Source organism: Corythoichthys intestinalis, chromosome 6, assembly GCF_030265065.1.
Source record: "Corythoichthys intestinalis isolate RoL2023-P3 chromosome 6, ASM3026506v1, whole genome shotgun sequence".
Classification (NCBI taxonomy): domain Eukaryota; kingdom Metazoa; phylum Chordata; class Actinopteri; order Syngnathiformes; family Syngnathidae; genus Corythoichthys; species Corythoichthys intestinalis.
Window position 1 is genome coordinate 22823567 of NC_080400.1, and position 20454 is coordinate 22844020.

General features: G+C 39.7%; 1 protein-coding gene across 3 annotated transcripts in view; it reads left to right on the forward strand.

Annotated features, from left to right (window-relative positions):
- The window catches only part of dscaml1 (Down syndrome cell adhesion molecule like 1), a 246311-nt gene that overhangs the window by 213178 nt on the left and 12679 nt on the right, over nt 1-20454 (forward strand). For 2 of the 3 annotated variants that reach the window (XM_057838654.1, XM_057838655.1), the window contains exons 21-33: nt 1389-1528; nt 10637-10790; nt 12712-12829; nt 12908-13071; nt 13160-13258; nt 15196-15384; nt 17812-17940; nt 18012-18170; nt 18255-18410; nt 19323-19353; nt 19448-19566; nt 19680-19832; nt 20025-20219. In XM_057838654.1, the coding sequence (XP_057694637.1) occupies nt 1389-1528; nt 10637-10790; nt 12712-12829; nt 12908-13071; nt 13160-13258; nt 15196-15384; nt 17812-17940; nt 18012-18170; nt 18255-18410; nt 19323-19353; nt 19448-19566; nt 19680-19832; nt 20025-20219 (1806 nt within the window). The remainder of the gene's footprint in view (nt 1-1388; nt 1529-10636; nt 10791-12711; nt 12830-12907; nt 13072-13159; nt 13259-15195; nt 15385-17811; nt 17941-18011; nt 18171-18254; nt 18411-19322; nt 19354-19447; nt 19567-19679; nt 19833-20024; nt 20220-20454) is intronic. The other variant, XM_057838656.1, reaches the window with a different exon arrangement.

The window sequence follows — 20454 nt, forward strand, 5'->3', positions numbered from 1 at the left end:
CTGCATGCATTTTTTGATTTGGCTTGATTTAAACCTGTTCAAAGAAAAACATTTCCAGGGGAAATTCCAGCGTTAAATTCCAATACCATAATATTTTTGCAGTGGGCTTTTACAGTATTTTTTTCAGTTATGATTAAAGAATGTGAATGCGAGATACTGAGAATAAAAGGCTCCATATGCATAAAGGGAACATATAAATGTGAGTACATAACACTATTTATAGTATTTGGCCTCGAAGCCTAAGACCTCGGCTTTATGATTTAAGCATCTAATTTATCTCATACACCAATATCTTCCCATAATAAGCAATCCAAATGGTAACAAGGGTCGAAAAGATAATAGATAGCACGCTAGTCTATTAGTCTGCTGTGTCCATAATTCTCGTGCTAGCGTTCGACGGCAATGTACGTCGTTTTGTGGTGCGACCATGAGCGAGCATCATAAAAGACACGCTGATTTTAACGAGATGTTATCACGTACTTACCTTGTTTCGATCCAAAAACTCTGTGTAGCGTGTCGCACCGAGTGTCAAGTTACAGCTGTGAATGGCCACAGCTGGACTTTGTGGGGGTTTTATGGGTAAAATACTAATAACAAGGGTCACGACACTGAAGTCACGAACAAAAAGGAGTGGTCGAGATTTTGTTTTTCAAATATTTACAGTTAGTTTTTTTTTTTTTTTTCATTTTTCATTGTCTGGATCGATTAATCATCTAAAATATCGGGTAAAATGCAACAGTAACAAAAAAATACAATTACGCAATAGTTATGAGGTAGATATCAGTTACAGACACTATTTTTTTCATTGTAGCGTAATTTGTTTAAAAGTTAAAAATATGCATATGAATAATATTTTTAAGTAGTAGTAGTAGTTTTTTTTTTTTTTTAACTAAATATTAGATATCACTTAATGACACTAAGCTAAAAATGATAGACATTTTGAATAAAAAAATATAACTATGGTACTTCTTTTTAAGGCTGGGTTGAAACAAAAGCGGTTGCGCAGTATCTGTAAACGGAGTAAAACGGACAAATTAAAAATAGTCCGGGGACATAATGCGCCATGAAACCGCTATGCCAGCATATAGACATATTGTTCTATCAAATACAAAAGTTCTTTTGGTTTAAAATACAGCAGATTATTTTAAAGAGGGGTGCAAGAGCAGAAACTGCTTTTTCCGCCTTGTGTGTGTTTTCCGCAATATACAAATGTTTGGTATCAAATTGAATAAGTCAGTGCTATAATAATACATATTTTATGACTGTTGTTTGGACAATCAAGAAATCCCACAAATGATTTAAATTGATCTATGTTTTATTGCAAGCATGCATCTATTATCATTTTGTTTACATGCTTCTCAGTCCATTGCCTCTCTCTCATGTTGTAGACCCCGGGCCCCCAGCTGGCATCAAAGCTGTGCCTTCCTCCGCCAGCAGTGTTGTGGTATCCTGGTTACCCCCTCATAAGCCAAATGGAATCATCCGCAAGTACACTATCTACTGCTTGAACCCCGGATCAGGCCAACCGGTGAGTTGAAAAAGTGCATAAAAGAGATCATTTCTGGAGCGAAAACATTCCATTTGCTTTAATTTTCTGTCATTAATCTTGTGTCCGTAATTCTTATGACACCAAGATAAAAGTGAAAGGATTCAATTTTACCCAGCATAGAGTCTGTATGCGCTCTTGCACTTTTTTTTTGCTGCAGTCTCAGCACGAGGCGTGTGTGGGAAATGAGCTCCGCTTTACTGCAGTGTGTGCGTGTGTGAGCTCGCCCTCCCGCCTTATTTGCATATCTGCGTCTCATCGCGTTGCCAGGACAACCTCATCTGTTCATCAAGCAGGACAGAAAAACACACATGCACATAGAAGACACACATATCTATCTGTCGGTCTATTATTCTCTCTTTTCTATCTAGAGTATCTATCTACAGTATCTATCTATCTATCTATCTATCTATCTATCTATCTATCTATCTATCTATCTATCTATCTATCTATCTATCTATCGATTCATTCATGCATCCATCTGAGGCCCCCATGCAGAGTTCAGGATGATTACTATGTAAATGAGTTGTACTAGGGAGAGAGAAGAAAGGAGGGATAATATGGTGGGTTTGCATACACACTGCACGGGGAGTACTTTTGTTCTGCTTTTCATTATGTCCCTCTATTGTTCCCTAGATCGCCGCTATTGCCCCTCTTAAGAAATATTTTAATATCCGTTTCAGCAGCATGCGCTCACTCACACCACACCACCACTACCCTCCGCTTGGCTGTTTTTGACTGGTACAGTATCCATCCATTCATGACTCCTGCTGTACCTCTCCCTCACTCTCCACCTGTGAGTATAGAGACAAATGCACGGGAGTCATTGAAGTAAATGTGAGTCAGCAAGAGGTTGTGAAGCACAAAGTGGGGAGGCTCAATGTACTGGCGGCTGTAAAACCAAAGGTGGGAGGAGAAGGGAAGGATTAGCACAGCAAGGGGTGAAGGATAGGCAGAGAGGACTGGTTGATGAACACCAGCTGAAGAATAAATAATTGCCCATCTGGGTTTCTCATGTGAAGCAACTATCCTGCAGGAATAAAAAATATGGCAGCAGGCTCAATTTTGACCACCCTAAAATAACTGGACCACTGAAAATGGAAATTAGTGCCAACCTGCTGGGTGTGGTGACATTTAAATGGTAGCAGCAAATGTTTTCTAGGAGTCTTTTTAGGCAAGCTGTTATTAGGAGGAAATGAATGTACCATACAAAACTCATTCACGTAATCAGGAGTTTTATGTTTAGGCGGGGGGGGGGGGGGGGGGGGGCACAACATGTTGATGACCCCAAAATGCAGTGTCAGCAATAAAATTAACTTACAAGAATATTTAAAATAAGAAGCCGACAATGAGCGTTTTTTGTTTCCCATCGTTCTTGAAGGGAATTCTAAATCAGGCAATATTTTTCGCCAAGATCGTCATGCATTGAATTTGATACGCCCGCCGGTGTCGCGCCAATGTAGTTACCCCAGTCAAAAATTGTATCCCCTGGGCGGAGCCGTATGGAGATAGATTTGTGTCTTTATTATTCAATCAAAAAAAAGTTGCTTCAAAAAAAAAAAAAAAAAAAAGTTGCTTCAATCAAAATATATATTTTCAACCCAAAAAAAAAGTCGCTTCAATAAAAAAAAAAAAATGTCTTTGAATGCAAAAATAAATTTGAAACTCAAAAAACTAAAAAAATGCATGTAATGCATGTTTTTCTTTGATGAATTTTTATTTTTATTTTTTTTGATTGAAGCAACTCTTTGATTGAAGTAATGTTGATTTGTGTTTGGGCCACATTTTGGCTAGGACATTTTTCTCTATTATTCAATCAAAAAATAAGTTGGTTAAAAAATATATATTTCCAAAAAGAAAAATAATTTCAATCAAAAAAAGAAAAATTTCAATCACAGAAAAGTTTTTGAATGCAAAAAAATATTTGAGATTGAAAAATTTGCACTTAATTTTTCACTGAAAAAGTTTTCTTTGATTGAAGCAATCCTTTTTGTGTTTGGGCCATATTATGATTAGGACATTTGTGTCTAAATCATTCAATCCCCCAAAAAGTTGCTTCAATCAAAAAAAAAAAAAAAAAAATTTTCAATCAAACAAAAAAAAAAAAAAATCATTTAAAAATTTTTTTCATATGTGTATATATATATACATATATATATATATATATATATATATATATATATATATATATATATATATATATATATATATATATATATATATATATATATGTAGGAAAGTCAATTACATCTAGGGACACTTTTCGGCCTCCAGGAGGGGCCTGCCCCCCCTTAAAATCCGCTTATGAGTATAGGGTTATGCAGAACAGTCCTGAATTTAAATGCTCTGCAACAGGCAAAGCCTCAAGCACGACATTTATTCGTCCTCCTTTGTTGCGCCTGAATGCAACACACCCCAGTGTGTTCACGAGTGCTTGCTGCATTGGGAGCTGTGTTAAGTACTTCGGAAAGTGCTATTCCATCTTAATATCTGATTTGCTGTTAAATTGTAGGCGCCACTGCCACAAATTAAATTATTTTTTTATTGTCAACACATCCGTTAGTAAGGAGGAATTTGAGTTTTTCTTGCCGTTTATGTTAGCATGCTGGCAGTTAGCTGCTTCTCACGTTAGACAGGGCAGTAGTTGTTGTTGCTGGACTTTAATGTTTTTTTTGAAAATATTTTTCTGCTCAATATAAAAATAAAAAAGAAATAAAAATTGTATTCTTGCATTTATTTATGCAGATTTAGTTTAGTTTCACATTTAAAGTGATCCTCTAACTTAAATACATGTAGGCTCTAATAAACCACAATTGTTCTCTTGAACTAAAATATGTTGTTAGAAACACATAAAATGTTAAATCAATGGCAATATTTTATAATATTTAGTCCATATTTTGACCGTTAGTTGGCGCCATGGTTTGCGGGCTCGCAGTGATGACGTATTTGGTATCTTTCCAAATTTCTAGCGTGTTAAACAATTGCTTATTGCTGCCTAAACTCGCGAAGTAAAATGCCCCGATGTGCTGCTTATGGATGCAATTTCCAGTCAAATGAAAACAGGGGGAGTGAAGTGAGTGGTCAAGGTGGAATTATGCACATTTATTCACTAAAAATAATAAGTGGAAGCTTCTCCCCCTCTTTGGTCCCTGTATGCACGTACCCTACCCACCACGCATTACAACTGGTGCCCGAACATGTTTCCTGGATCCTCAGTCAAGTAAGGGATCTGTCTATTTTCTGGATCCGATTTTTTGATCCGTCGGTCCCACAACGGCTTTTCGGATCAGTCTATTTTGTCGAATCGACGGCTCAACATTGCCATGGGATCTGTCTACTTCCTGGATCTTCGAGTGAGTAAAAAAACGCGGATATGGATTACTATTGCTATCTTTTATGTTGACCATTCTTCGTGGGAGTTTTCCCCAAATCATACTAAATAATTAAAGCACTATGGCACGCTACAGTGACGACAGTGACTCTGACGTGGACCTTACAACAATGTTGGAGTTCGTCAGGGAACATGGGTTTGCATACTGCTGAGCTCCCCAGTGAAGAGTGGTCAAGGTAGAAATATTATTTTTTGTGAATAAATGTGCATAGTCAAAGCTTCTCCCCTTTTTGGTACTTTTATACACGTATCCTAGCTACCACGCGTTACAATGTACAAGACATGGATTACACAAGGTGTGCTCTTTGGCCTGTACTGTATGTAAAGCACACGACAGCGCTGGATGCTAACAATCTACATAATTATATTGGGATAAGTTTGAAAACGCAATATGCTTACCTTGAATATCTGCTAATAAAACCGGACAGCATACACTCTCGCTCCCAACCGGAGTTCCCAACAGGACTCTCTATTTGCTGCACGCATTTTTCCCTGAAGCTCGTCTTGTGAACGACCGACAGTGCTGTCCTGCTCTTCACTTTTCAGATCTGGTTCAAATAGGAAGGGTAGAACTGATGACATGTTGGGAAAGCTAACGAGTGACACACTGGAATTTCGGCCACGGGATCAGTGACGTCACGCACTGCCACGTAACAAGAATGGCGACCTATCACTTAAAATAATTTTACAAACTTTATTAAAACAAAAACATTAAGAGGGGTTTTAATATCAAATTATTATAACTCATACTAACATTGATCTTTTAAGAATTACTTGTCTTAAAATAGAGGATCCCTTTAAAGCCATAAATGTTCTGCTGCGTGACACTGCACTTTGAAAGAGCGACGTATTTGCAAAATAAAAATACTTACAAAATTGAAATTTGCCTTCTCCAGATATGTTTTTCCTATTGTGTTACACACGACAGGCCTAATCATGATATGGTATATCATAGATAAATTATCTTTTCATGAACAATATATCTTTTAATGACTGTATTATGATACCATTGTTATCATGTATGTGACTGTGGTGCACTTTGCCAGATGTCAGCCTTTTCCTTACTGAATGCCACAGGGTTTCCTCCTTTTTGGTGTTGTGGAAATGGCCACCCTACTGTAGTATTATGATATTTGCTGTCTCTGAGTGTTGATACATAATTTGTGTTAAAAATATGCTTAAATAGCCATATGAAATCAAAAGTACTGCTATCATATATTTTTTTCTCTCCATGTCATGTTGCATATTGGCATTAGGCTAGCGTAGAGATCGGGAACCTATGTCTTGCGAGCCATATCTGGCTCTTTTGATGAGTGCATCTGGCTCTCCACACTCCGTGATTTTAAATGTGGAACCGGCCGGCTCGTTTGACATGAACGAGCTGTGCTGAGCTGATGGTCCATTCACACATTTTTCTTGAGCCATTAAACATACGTCATAATAATATTCTTCAATTCAGTGCCCAATGGTGGTCCTCCCGTCGCGGACTGCACGGAGATGGGCGTTAGTACAGAACTCGTCTTGCGCCTTAAGTCTCCGCTCAGCCAGCAGCAGGGTTGGCACCGCCCAACTCAATGCCAAGCAATCTGGAGTATATAAGAATGCATAGAGGAAAATTAAACCACTAAAAGTGAACTACGTGGTACCTGAAGTCATAGAGGTGCACAATCAGTTTGACTTTGATGACTTTTTCGCCTGTCAAAATTGTCGCCACATCCAGGAGACTCACAAAATAGCTGCTCTGAGAGGCTACACCTGTCTTGGCCACTGTTATTTACAAGTTCCCTGATTTTAACATCCCAAGTAACGATGTCAGGCCTTTGTTGTTGTTTTCTAAAGATTTATTTCGATCACAAGTTAGCGACTGCTCGTAAAAGTTGAGCGTGCCCTCACTCTTGCTCCCGCATGATGCATTCAAAAGCGCTCACGAAAAAAAAAATAGTGATCACAAAGCCGACTCGGACAAGCTGACAACAAAATATGTAAACTCTCTTGGTCAAAAAGGTTCCCGACTTCGGGGCTAGCAGGAGGTGAATTTTTTTTCTCTATGAAGTCCAAACAAAAATATCTCTTCAAATACTGTAACTGAAGTTTCCAAAGCACCACTGTAATTTATTTTGTGTATTAACTGAAAGGTAAATGAAAGAATAATCCAAGAAGATTTACGGAGTGAGTGCCAGTTACTGTGTGTAATTGTATGCACGTATGTGTGTGTGTATACTCTACGTGTGCTCAAAGAAGACAATGATGTGACTAGACAGCAGGCACACGGCTGAGTTAAACACACTGCAATTACACATTCACCTCCAGGTCATGTATGCCACTGTATGTGTGTTTTCTCTATCATTCGCGTATGCGAGTGTAAATGCAGATTTATGCCATTCTGCATGCGTATTGTGGCTTCTGCAGATTGGCCTCATTAGTGTATGACTGTTCATGATATCTCTGACTGACTCATTTATCTTTCTCCCCATTATCTTTGTCTGTGTTCACCCTGCCTTAGGAGAAGCTATTTTCTTCGCCTCCTGTCCTCCCCCTCCAGCCAACTCCCTCTCACACACACCTCTGGTGTATTAGATTATGTCTCACCCCCTCCAAAAAAACAAATCTCGGTACACCTTCCAAGACTGTCCTTGCTTTTAGTTTTGGGGGAGACTTGAGGGCTAGGTTCACATTAAATTGATGTTCACTGAGTCTTTCACATTACTTCTGCCTCTCTAGTAAAGTGACAGTATGACCCAGTGTTTGGAACCCCTTGGATTTATCTCACTGATTTCTTTTTTACCACGCAAACATTAAATCATATAACATATTTTCTGGACTATAAGGCTATGTTCATACTACAGGTCTTAATGCATGAATCCGATTTTTTCGTGTTTTTCCGACTCCGACTCGAGTGAGGCATTAACTTGACGGTCTGAACGTGACAAGTCACATAGAACTGGACCATTCCAAATCCGATCTGGGTCACTTTTGTATGTGGTTCAAATCCGATCTGGGCCACATTTTTCCAAATCGGAATTAATGCAACAATTATGTCATCAAACAGCAAGAGAGACGATACGGTAGCGGTGCAGCTGTGCGTTATTAGCGCCTACCTTGCATTCAACACTGCTTTTGCGGAGGAGTTGAGGATAAGCCTGAAAATGATTGGTCTTCTCTCTGCTCTATATGAGCAATATTTTAACTTTGCTTACACGGCCGAGAGTCGGGGCAAACTACCTTATGTGAGTGTGACATGCACGGACAGTGCGTGCATGCTATCGATCCATATAAATTTTGAATATAAGTCTAAACGGGTATTATTTATGTCTGTTATTTGTGCCCTCTTTTTGAAAAGCAAAATATGATATCCCTGGAATGACGAACGACAGCCAGCATGTGTGGTTATTTGTTTTGATGCTTCTGCGCATGCGGGTCTTCTTGCTCAGCGTGTGTCGGACTGTGAATTTGTGCACATGCGCAATACTTAAATGGTCTCAATGGAAAAAGGCAGTCTGAACGGGCACGCCAAAAAAACGGATATGACAAAAAATCGGATTTGTGCATTAAGACCTGTAGTATGAACTTAGCCTAAGTCACTTTTTCCCCTAGATTTGGCTGGGTTTATGACTGTATACTGTATACTTATTATACTATACTTAGGTGTGATTTATATATTATGTTTTTTTCCCCACACTGACAGCTGTGATAACAGCACGCTGGGCGTGCCCTCAACATAATTGGCGCAGTTTTTCAGAAGTGATACTGCAGATGATTTTGATGGTTTGATAGATATTTGGAGTGAGATCGCTAGTTTTGTAAACAAGTCATATTTTGTCGTTTAGGCTATAGTTATCTGAATAAATTTTTAATATGTTACCTTAACAGACAGACATCAATTTAGCATGTTGTCCTCAATTTTATTGTTATTATAATGTTTAATGTTTGTTCTTGGTTTCTGAAAAATAAAAAAATCTATATTTCTACTTACAGTGGGGCAAATAAGTATTTAGTCAACCACTAATTGAGCAAGTTCTCCTACTTGAAAAGATTAGAGAGGCCTGTAATTGTCAACATGGGTAAACCTCAACCATGAGAGACAGAATGTGGAAAAAGAAAGAAAATCACATTATTTGATTTTTAAAGAATTTATTTCCAAATTAGAGTGGAAAATAGGTATTTGGTCACCTGCAAACAAGCAAGATTTCTGGCTGTCAAAGAGGTCTAACTTCTTCTAACGAGGTCTAACAAGGCTCCACTCGTTACCTGTATTAATGGCACCTGTTTTAACTCAGTATCGGTATAAAAGACACCTGTCCGCAACCTCAGTCAGTCACACTCCAAACTCCACTATGGCCTAGACCTTGCAAGATCTCACCCCTTGGCGTAAAAATAATAACAAGAACGATGAGCAAAAATCCCAGAACCACACAGGGGGACCTAGTGGATGACCTACAGAGATCTGGGACCACAGTAACAAAGGCTACTATCAGTAACACAATATGCCGCCATGGACTCAAATCCTGCACTGCCAGACGTGTCCCCCTGCTGAAGAAAGTACACGTCCAGGACCATCTGCGGTTCGCTAGAGAGCATTTGGATGATCCAGAAGAGGACTGGGAGAATGTGTTATGGTCAGATGAAACCAAAATAGAACTTTTTGGTAGAAACACAGGTTCTCGTGTTTGGAGAAGAAAGATTACTGAATTGCATCCGAAGAACACCATACCCACTGTGAAGCATGGGGGTGGAAACATCATGCTTTGGGGCTGTTTTTCTGCAAAGGGACCAGGACCAGGACGACTGATCTGAGAAGTATCTGAGAGAAAGAATGAATGGGGCCATGTATCAAGAGATTTTGAGTGAAAATCTCCTTCCATTGGCAAGGGCGTTGAAGATGAGACGTGGCTGGGTCTTTCAGCATGTCAATGATCCCAAACACAAAGCCAGGGCAACCAAGGACTGGCTTCGTAAGAAGCATTTCAAGGTCCTGGAGTGGCCTAGCCAGTCTCCAGATCTCAACCGCATTGAAAATCTGTGGAGGGAGTTGAAAGTCCGTGTTGCCCAACGACAGCCCCAAAAACATCACTGCTCTAGAGGAGATCTGCATGGAGGAATGGGCAAAAATACCAGCAACAGAGTGTACAAAGCTAGTGAAGAGTTACAGAAAACGTTTGGCTTCCGTTATTGCCAACAAAGGGTACATAACAAAGTATTTAGATGAACTTTGGTATTGACCAAATACTTATTTTCCACCATGATTTGCAAATAAATTCTTTACAAATCAAACAATGTGATTTTCTGTTGTTTTTTTTCCACATTCTGTCTCTCATGGTTGAGGTTTACCCATATTGACACTTACAGGCTTCTCTAATATTTTTAAGTGGAATAACTTGCACAATTAGCGGTTGACTAAATACTTATTTGCCCCACTGTACTTCTGTAGATACATCTTTAGATTGTGTTATTTTTGTTTTTTGGTGAGTGTTTTGGTCCATCCAGCAACCCATTAGCTATATATTACTTCCTTACGTGCGTTGCAAGCATGCTGGAGCCTTTTCCAGCTGTCTATGGGCAAGAGGCAGGATATACTCTGAACTGGTTGCCACCCAATCTCGAGCACATATAGACAGCAACTTTGCCGCTGAGTGTTTTATTCATAGTATGTGAGATTACTTCACAGCCTTTTTTGTGTCTTTTCTTTTCTCTTTCCTCAGATGCCCAGCGAATATGAAGCCAACCCAGAGCTTGTCTTTTACCGCATCAGCCACCTAAACCACAGGCAGCAGTACTTGATCTGGGCTGCGGCCGTCACCACTGCAGGACGAGGAAACTTCAGCGATAAGGTCACCGTTGAGCCTGCCGCCAAGGGTGAGGTCCCACTGTGTGATACCAGATTTTGATGTGAGATAATCTGACTTGTCCAAAAGGGGTTTAGCAGTATAGTAGAGCTACTCATGAACATATTTTCTGGGTTTAGATACTCTTTTTATCGTTAGATCCATCAGTTTTCTAACTTTACGGTAGCTCTATTTTGTTTAAAAAAAAATTTAAGTGTTATTCTTCCCAACGGGAAAATTCAAAGCACACAGAGTTGCTTTAAATAAAACACACAGGGAAAAATGGGTGAAAATAAAAACAAAACAAGTTTTTTATTGTTGGAAACCGAGCATTGAGCATCACCTCAGATTCATTGCATTCCTTTTCTCTACTGAGCTTCCCCCCGCTGTCTGTTACTGACTGTTTTCATGCCGAGTTGCAAGGTGCACTATTGATTTCTGAGTTCAGAGGGCACCAGATAAACTGCTCTAAACCTAGGGAGGTGATTGGAGGGTGCAGAGGGCTAAGAGAAAGTGCCATGACAGGAGAAGACTTACGTAACTAATAAACCAGGCAATGAAGAGCCCAGTTAAATCAATAGGTGGTTCGTTTTGATTAAAATATAGGCAAAATAATGTAGATTGAATTAAAAAGGGAAATGTTTTCTTTTTTTCTTTTTTGTGCTGCTTGACGTAAAGCTTAGCTTGCGTGCGTGGTGTGATCCGCAGCTGTAAATGGCAGCATCCTCAGGCTTTCACACTCAATACTTCATTCAACATGAACATAAGTGCACTAGAGTGCTGGCGTTAAGAAGCCTAGCTAGAGAAAGTAAGTGGGAGGGTGACCAGGCCTCGGATTGGATGGAATTTTTCCCCCATTATATCCTCTCTGCTCATTCTCTGTCACGTTCTGTATTATTCACATGCTGTACTTTGTTGGGCAATGTCATGTTGTAATCGTAAGGGGTATCAGCCATCACATACAGTCTGAGGAGTCATATTTAACCAAATTTATTCACCAGCTAGGTCCCTTGACACATCTGCGCTTCCAGCTGGCAATAGTTCAGGGAAGGAGTTTTTCTTAAATAGTTTGGTATGATTGACACTGTTAACCTGTCATTCAAATTCTCGAACCACAGACTGGTCGTTGGCCATTCATGAATACTAGTTGCTTAGAGCAGGGGTGTCAAACTCATTTTGGTTAGTGGGTCACATTCAAAGCAAATAAATCTCATGTCGGCTGGGCAAGATTATTTTCGGCCAAATAATTTAACTCGCTGGCTGCCGTTGACAGCGTTCGACGTCTAATCCATTTTGACTGGGACGTCGTTCATTCGCCCATCCCAGTCAAATTGGATTGGACGTTGAACGCCTTCAATGGTAGCCAGTGAGCCGTCAATGGCACTGGAATTGGATAATGAGCATTCACATGCAGTTCTTCCATCATAAATGAATTGGACATCTATCGTTGTAAACGGTTAATTTTGTGTCACTTCCTTTACATTTTTGATCATTTCCTGCTGATTTTAGGACATTTCCAGGTTACTTCTTGTTGATTTTGTGTCACCTTCTGTTTGTTTTGCGACTTTTTTTGGTCACGTCCTTGTTAACTCATTGGCTGCCATTGACGGTGCTAGACGTCCAATCCATTTTGACTGTGAGGGGACGTCTAAACAAATGTAACTGCAGACATGAAAGTGAGCCAAGTGCATTCGTGCACGCACTCGATTACACAAATCATAAATCTGCAGTTTTACGCCGCCAATGTCAAAATAAAAGCATGTGGTTTTCTTAAGTAAAGTATGAATGAGCTACAATGTGCCTGTCAGGAAGAACAACCCAGCGGGCCAGATTGGACCTGCCGGGCAGCTTATGGTCCGTGAGCCGTACATTTGACACCCCTGGCTAAGAGGTTTTAATGGCACTAAGTTTGAGCCGTTAAAAATAACGTCCTCTTGTCCATATTTTATCAGCCCCTGCAAAGATCCTTTCGTTTGGAGGCACAGTGACGACCCCATGGATGAAGGAGGTTCGACTGCCCTGCAACGCTGTAGGAGAACCAACACCAACCGTTAAATGGACCAAAGACAGGTTGGAAGTGGCGCTAAATTAAGTCTTTGGTCCTTGAATTAAAACTCGTGTGAAATATAATGTATTTTTCTCGGGTAGTGAGAACGCAGCCATCCCTGTGTCGCTGGACGGACAGCGTCTCATCATGGCTAATGGCACATTGGTGCTGCGCACAGTCAAAGCTGAAGATTCTGGCTATTACACCTGCACGGCCACCAACACATTGGGCTTTGACACCATCATCGTCAATCTTTTAGTGCAAGGTGGCCAACTGACAGCATCTGTTTTCTTATTCTGTTTTAATAGCTTTATGCAGAAACAATTTATTTTGTGTGTATTTATGTCCTTCAGTTCCCCCAGATCAGCCTCGTCTTACTGTGTCCACCACCTCCACTTCCTCCATCACTCTGGCCTGGATACCAGGAGATAATGGCGGAAGCTCTATTAGGGGTATATCTAGTTTTTTTCGTTGTATTTTTTTCTCCCATTTATGTATTATCAGATTAGTTGTCAATTAGTTTAGATATTTCCAATATCTGGAAAACATTTTCCTTGTTTTTCTCTTTCTGCTAGAATTATGGTGAAACTACTGTTGTCAATCTGACATGTTAGTCATTATTAAGTTAATAAATTTTCTTGAATTTATACTTCTCTGACAGTCATAGTTGAGACTTCTCTTTAGAAAGTCTACTCTTATATTGAAACTCCTGAGTTTGTACTGTACTAGCATCCCCATTTGAGTGTCTTATAAGTATATTCCGTAACATTCAGTGCTGCACCAACTGTACATTCAAATAAATACCAAACCAGACACTAAAGTAGGGTGACCAAATGTGCTCTTTTGCCTGGACATGTCCACTTTTTACATCTTGTTCTGGGAGTCCGGTCGGGTTCTACGATTGATTTGCATAAAATACTACGGTACTGTCGGGCTTGTGACATGTTCCCAAAGAGCCTGCTCAGTTGTTAAGACTTGTGTTCAATACATATATAATCAAATGCTCATGTACCTAAAAGTGTAATTAAGTCAAAAATACTTTTATTCTACTTTGGATACAAATTTGCGCATGTGTGCGCAGTCACAGATTGGCTTTATCATGTCATCAACTATCAATTCTCATTCACAAACAAATCTTCGTCACGACAGGAGCTCACAGGCTATCGGTACGTTGTAAAATTGCTAAACTTACCTTTCGGCAACTGTTTACTTCTGCCGGAGCTTTGTACTGGTGCGATTCGTAAAATCCCATTTGGTGTAGCATCGTTAGGCTGCTGATGATTGTAAACATTTATAGCAATGTTTAATTTTTGCCTCGGCTACCGGTGCTAGCTATCAGTGAGGTAAGCCGCGCTAGGCAATATAGGATGTGCAATTTTGAAGTGCTGCGTTTGGAAACAGGCTGGTTGAATTGTTTTTCTGTTTATTTTGGTTATTGTTTGCGTGTAATCTAGAACATTGAATGAGAATAATAATTGAGTGGGAATAACAATTTGTCAATGATGATTGTTGTGGTATTCTCAAGGCTACGGTTTGATTTACATTATTTTACTGGAAAGAGAAATGAACTTTTTGTTAAAGCTGAATTTTCTGCAAAAGAGGTATTATTTAGAACATAGTTTCAGATAATTTATTTGTAAAGTAAGAATTTAAAAGACAGCTATTATTTTGTTCAAGGATTCACCAGTACAGAAGAGATTTTTCTTTTTTAACTCACTATTTAATTCCAGTGTGGGTTTTTTTTTTTTTTTTTTTTTTTTTGCGTTTTTATTTTAGGAATAACAAGGCCTGTTAAGTAACCTCTGTGAATTTGAATTTGTGTTTTTGGTTATATAGTTATTATTTTTTTTATAAAACTGATTTTTTTTTTTCTATCCAGGCGGAAGAGGCACACTTTAAATATATTAGAGTGATCAGGCATCTTTAAGTGAACTTCAAGTAAAATTTAAGTATCTCGGGGCTGGGCCGAGTGTCGTCTTTTTTGAAAATCAAAATAAGGTCACCCTATACTAAAGAATATGGTGAAGGAAAATTAATGAAATCATTACTAAAAGATACATTCAAAGCGACACCAACCAAGAAAGAAAAGGCTCGTTAATACAACTGACTGTGTTTACATCGCTTGAAAAAAAAAACATTGATTATCGTTATTAGCATATATGCTCAGTAAGCAGCACTTCTGAGGTTTTAGTAACCTAGGAAAGGTTGTCCTTCAAACAGCTTTTTTGTGTATCGCTCAGACTGACTAATACTCCCATCTAGTGGAACATAAATGTACTTTCGTTTATCAATTTACAGTGAGAGCCACAAAATGCTCAGTTAGTTTGTAATAGCTATGTAATACAATCTAATTGATAATAGCAACACGTTTTGTGTGCATTATTCATAGGTTTTGTGCTGCAGTATTCCGTGGACAACACAGAGGAGTGGAAAGATGTGTTTATCAGCTCTACCGAGCGCTCATTTAAATTGGAAAACCTGCGCTGCGGCACCTGGTACAAAGTCAAGCTGGCAGCAAAGAACAGTGTCGGATCAGGACGCATCAGCGAGATCATTGAGGCCAAGACCCACGGCCGAGGTCAGATGCCCCTATAATGCATTGGATGTCTATCGCTTTCAGTGGTAGCCAGTGAAAGAATACAATTAATGTGCACTTCAGTATTTCAAAATCTCAGATTTGCACACGGACATCTTATGGTGCTCTTGACCCATTCAACAAACATCAAACTTGCAAAAAATATTCTTCATTTGGACCCCTGTTTTCAACTGTTTAGGGTTGTTATTTGTATTGTAATAACCTCAATTTGAGGTTTTGTTTTCCAATAAAACAAAACAATATACTAGTCCTTCTCAAAAAATAGCATATTGTGATAAAGGTCATTATTTTCTGTAATGTACTGATAAACATTAGACTTTCATATATTTTAAGATTCATTAAACACAACTGAAGTACTTCAAGCCTTTTATTGTTTTAATATTGATGATTTTGGCGATAGAAGTTAAAAAAAAAAAAAAAAAAAAATCCCTATCTCAAAAAATTAGCATGTTTCATCCAAACAATACAAAAAAGTGTTTTTTAATACAAAAAAAGTCAACCTTCAATTAATTATATCAGCTATGCACTCAATACGTGGTCGGGGATCCTTTTGCAGAAATGACTGCTTCAATGCGGCGTGGCATGGAGGCAATCAGCCTGTGGCACTGCTGAGGTGTTATGGAGGCCCAGGATGCTTCGATAGTGGCCTTAAGCTCATCCACAGTGTGGGGTCTGGTGTCTCTCAACTTCCTCTTCACAATATCCCACAGATTCTCTATTGGGTTCAGGTCAGGAGAGTTGGCAGGCCAATTGAGCACAGTAATGCCATGGTCAGTAAACCATTTACCAGTGGTTTTGGCACTGTGAGCAGGTGCCAAGTCATGCTTTTTAAAAAAATGAAATCTTCATCTCCATAAAGCTTTTCAGCAGATGGAAGCATGAAGTGCTCCAAAATCTCCTGATAGCTAGCTGCATTGACCCTGCCCTTGATAAAGCACAGTAGACCAACACTAGCAGCTGACATGGCACCCCAGACCATCACTGACTGTGGGTACTTGACACTGGACTTCAGGCATTTTGGCATTTCCTTTTCCCCAGTCTTCCTCCAAACTCTGGCATCTCGATTTCCGAATGACATGCAAAATTTGCTTTCATCTGAAAAAAGTACTTTGGACCACTGAGCAACAGTCCAGTGCTGCTTCTCTGTAGCCCAGGTCAGGCGCTTCTGCCATTTCCAGCACACACTTGTGCATGGTGGCTCTGGATGTTTCTACTCCAGACTCAGTCCACTGTTTCTGCAGGTCCCCCAAGGTCTGGAATCGGCCCTTCTCTTTTTCAGGGTGCGGTCCTCTCCTCTGATTATGCAGTGTTTCCTGCCACACTTTTTCCTTCCCAAAGACTTCCCACTGAGGTGCCTTGATACAGCACTCCGGGAACAGCCTATTTGCTCAGAAATTTCTTTCTGTGTCTTTGCCTCTTGCTTGAGGGTGTCAATGATGGCCTCCTGGACAGCAGTCAGGTCGGCAGTCTTGCGGTTTTGAGTAATGAACCAGGCTGGGAGTTTTTAAAAGCCTCAGGAATCTTTCGCAGGGGTTCTGAGTTAATTCGTTGATTTAGATGATTAGGTTATTACCTTCTTTAGAGTACCTTTTCATGATATGCTAATTCTTTTAAATAGGGATTTTTGGTTTTGTCTGGATTTTTTCCCCCCAAAATCATCAATATTAAATCAATAAAAGGTTTGAACTACTACAGTTGTGTGTCATGAATCTAAACTATATGAAAGTCTAATGTTTATCAGTACATTACAGGAAATAATGAACTTTATCACAATATGCTATTTTTCTGAGAAGGACTGGTAAATGCTACACAAAACATCTTCTTACAATCCTTTTTGACCATTTCACTGTGTTATTTCCTGATTCGACACACATTCAACAAGTATCAATCCTCCTTAAATCAAAATCCTACCAAAGAATACTATACATTTGGTAACGGTGTAAATCACCAATTTCATGACAATAAAATACGATATTGAATCTTCGTACAGAGATACGATATTTGCCGATATGACTTAAATCCTAGGGCTTTTTTAACGCAATATTATCTACAAATTTAACACGATCAGTTCCATTTCACCCGAAGTCGTAACAAATATGAAGCAATTTTGATGTTTTTGACAATTTTGTTGCTAACGCATGTCACAGATTTCAATGAAAAGCAGTCATTTTAACAAAACGGCATGTCAAAATGATGCATTTTGAGCCATTTGAATTGCTCCTAATCAATTTATATATTGATCCAGATCTATTGATACACATCTAATATTTATGCATATACTGTAACTGTAAGTGACCGATTTCCAATGATACATAAAATGTAATCATTTTTAAATAAAGTATTAGCATGAATGTATTTGTCCTGTATTAAATCTATCAGCATCCATAAGTAATCATTGTTACTTCTCAGAGCCCCAGTTCAACAAGGACCAACCCGTGTTTACCCACATCAACTCCAGTCATGCCCGTCTCAACTTGCAGGGTTGGGCCAGTGGCGGCTGTCCCATCAGTGCTGTGACATTGGAGTTTCGCCCGAAAGGTAAATCATTTCCATTTTTGTTAGAAAGAAAAAAAAACATTTGAAAGGCTTCAATTAGGCTGTTGCTTCAGGTACGTGGTCTTGGCAGAATGTACGCACTAATGCCACTGCAGGAGTTTTCCTGGCTGAGCTACGTGAGGCCACCTGGTATGAACTGAAGATGAAAGCATGTAACAGTGCTGGCTGTGGCAACCAGAGCACCCAGTTTGCAACGCTTGATTACAACGGCAGTGAGTTGTTAGAATGTAAAATTGGTGAGACTCTGACGTCAAACTGGCTCGTTTAATAATCATGTCTGCTCTTCTTCCGGGTAGGCACAATTCCTCCAATCAAATCCCCGTTGGAAAAGAATGACGATGTCAAGAAGCTGTTTTCTATTGGCTGCCCCGTGATCCTGGTCACCCTCGGCGTGGCGCTCCTCTTCATCGTCCGCAAGAAACGTAAAGAAAAGAGACTGAAGAGACTCCGAGGTGAGGAGAGACATAAAGTAGGACAAGCGAGTGTGATGAGTTGGCAATAAGAACAAAGCAGCCTGAGGCGGGAGCTGACTTCAAACAGATTTCAGAATGAAGTGTTACCTCTGCCAAGGAGGTTTTGTGGTTTGTTTGTTTTTGTGTTGTTTAGTATAACTTCCTGTCTATCCCTTAACGCAGATATTCTCAAACATTTTACAGTAAGTACCTCTTCAAAGAATACTTAGCTCTCCAAGTACCACTGTCAGGGTCAACATTAATACCTGGGCTGCCACTTACAGCGCTACAAAATACAATCCATTTGACCTTAGAAGGCACAATTGTGTTTAAGTGCCATTGACGGTGCTATACGTCCAATCCATTTTGAGTGGGGTGAGTTTGTGTTGTGTTGTGGGTTTTGTGTTTTTTGTTCAATTTCGGTTCGGTTTATTTTGGGTTGTTTTGGTTTTTTTGTTTGGTTTGGGTTTTTGTTTGGGTTTTGTTTTGTAAGACACAGTTTGAACGTTAACGCTCTGCTTGGATTTTGGGGGGAAAAATGAATTTGAGTTAAATGGTATTACCTTTAGAATGTGTTTAGAAATATTTGAAAAGAAACAGTTCTAAGTCATCGTGTGAGTGAAAAATTAATCATGAAAAAAATTGTTTGAACCTTTGATTCCGTCAGTCTTTCGCGTACAACCAGAGAGATCCCACGCACCACACTTTAAAAAGGCCCGAGCCCATTTTGAAATCCCTATTATAAAATCTCTCATTTCAAAAATCATGCTTGGAGTGAAACTTCAAATGAAATTTGCTTGAAATATGAATGCTGTAATGAGAAACAGAAAATATAATGCAAATTTTATTTTATTTTATGTTTTTTTAGCACATATCGTACGTACAGTATCTGAAAATTCTCTCTTTTTCTAGATGCCAAAAGCCTGGCAGAGATGTTGATCAGGTGAGCTGCATCTTCTTCTCTCCTCATATCAGCATGACCTGAACATTTGGTCAAATCCCAACACTGAATGTTTGCCCGTGTGTGTGTGGAGCAGTAAAAACAACCGAAGCTTTGACACCCCAGTGAAGGGGCCGCCTCAGGGCCCGCGCTTGCACATCGACATCCCTAGAGTGCAGCTGCTGATCGAAGACAAAGAGGGCATCAAGCAGATCGGTGAGAGGAAGGCAGAAGAGAGAGAGTGTTGTTGTGCTCGCATCTGTGTGCATGTCACTAGAATAATCGACACAAGACCCGCTTATCTGAGCTGTTTCCTGCCTGTGGGACAGGCGAGGACAAGGCCACCATACCTGTGACGGACACGGAGTTCAATCAGACTGGGAACCCGCAAAGCTTCTGCGCAGGTGTGTCCGTTCACCACCCTGCTCTCATCCAGAACACTGGTCCTTTGATTGACATGTCAGACATCAGACCAGGAACCAGTAAGTGATCCTTCTCCTCGTTGGGCCTTCTCATCATCTGAGACAAACTTAACTGAAGCAGTAAGCGATATTAAAAGTGTCATTATGACCCCACATGTCTTCCTGGTTTGTTGAACCCCACTAGATGTGTCTTAAGTGTTGTTTTCCAAACACTGGTTCCTGGCTCAAACGCCCTCTACATTTATCCACCAGACCCAGTTTCAAGAAAGAGTGTCAAATCCACCCACAGCATCAGGAACCGCTACTCGAGTCAGTGGACTCTGACCAAGTGTCAGGCTTCCACGCCAGCTCGTGTTCTCGCCTCGGACTGGCGCACGGTCAGCTCGCAGCACGGCATCACTGTTACCGAGAGCGACAGCTACAGCGCTAGCCTCTCGCAGGACACAGGTTGGCACATGGCACAGCCACTACACGACACTAAATCTCACTCCAAAAAAAAAAAAAAAATGTGATAAAGAAGTTTTGAATGTAGGTTCTGTAAAATGCACAAGAATGAATTCAACCTTCGAAAAATAAATGTCCAACTGCTTAAAGCAGTAATGTGAAGGTTGACCAACCCTGTTTTTGAATAATATCAATGGCTAAACAGTTATAAGCATATTTTCGTTTTTTTTTTTTTTTT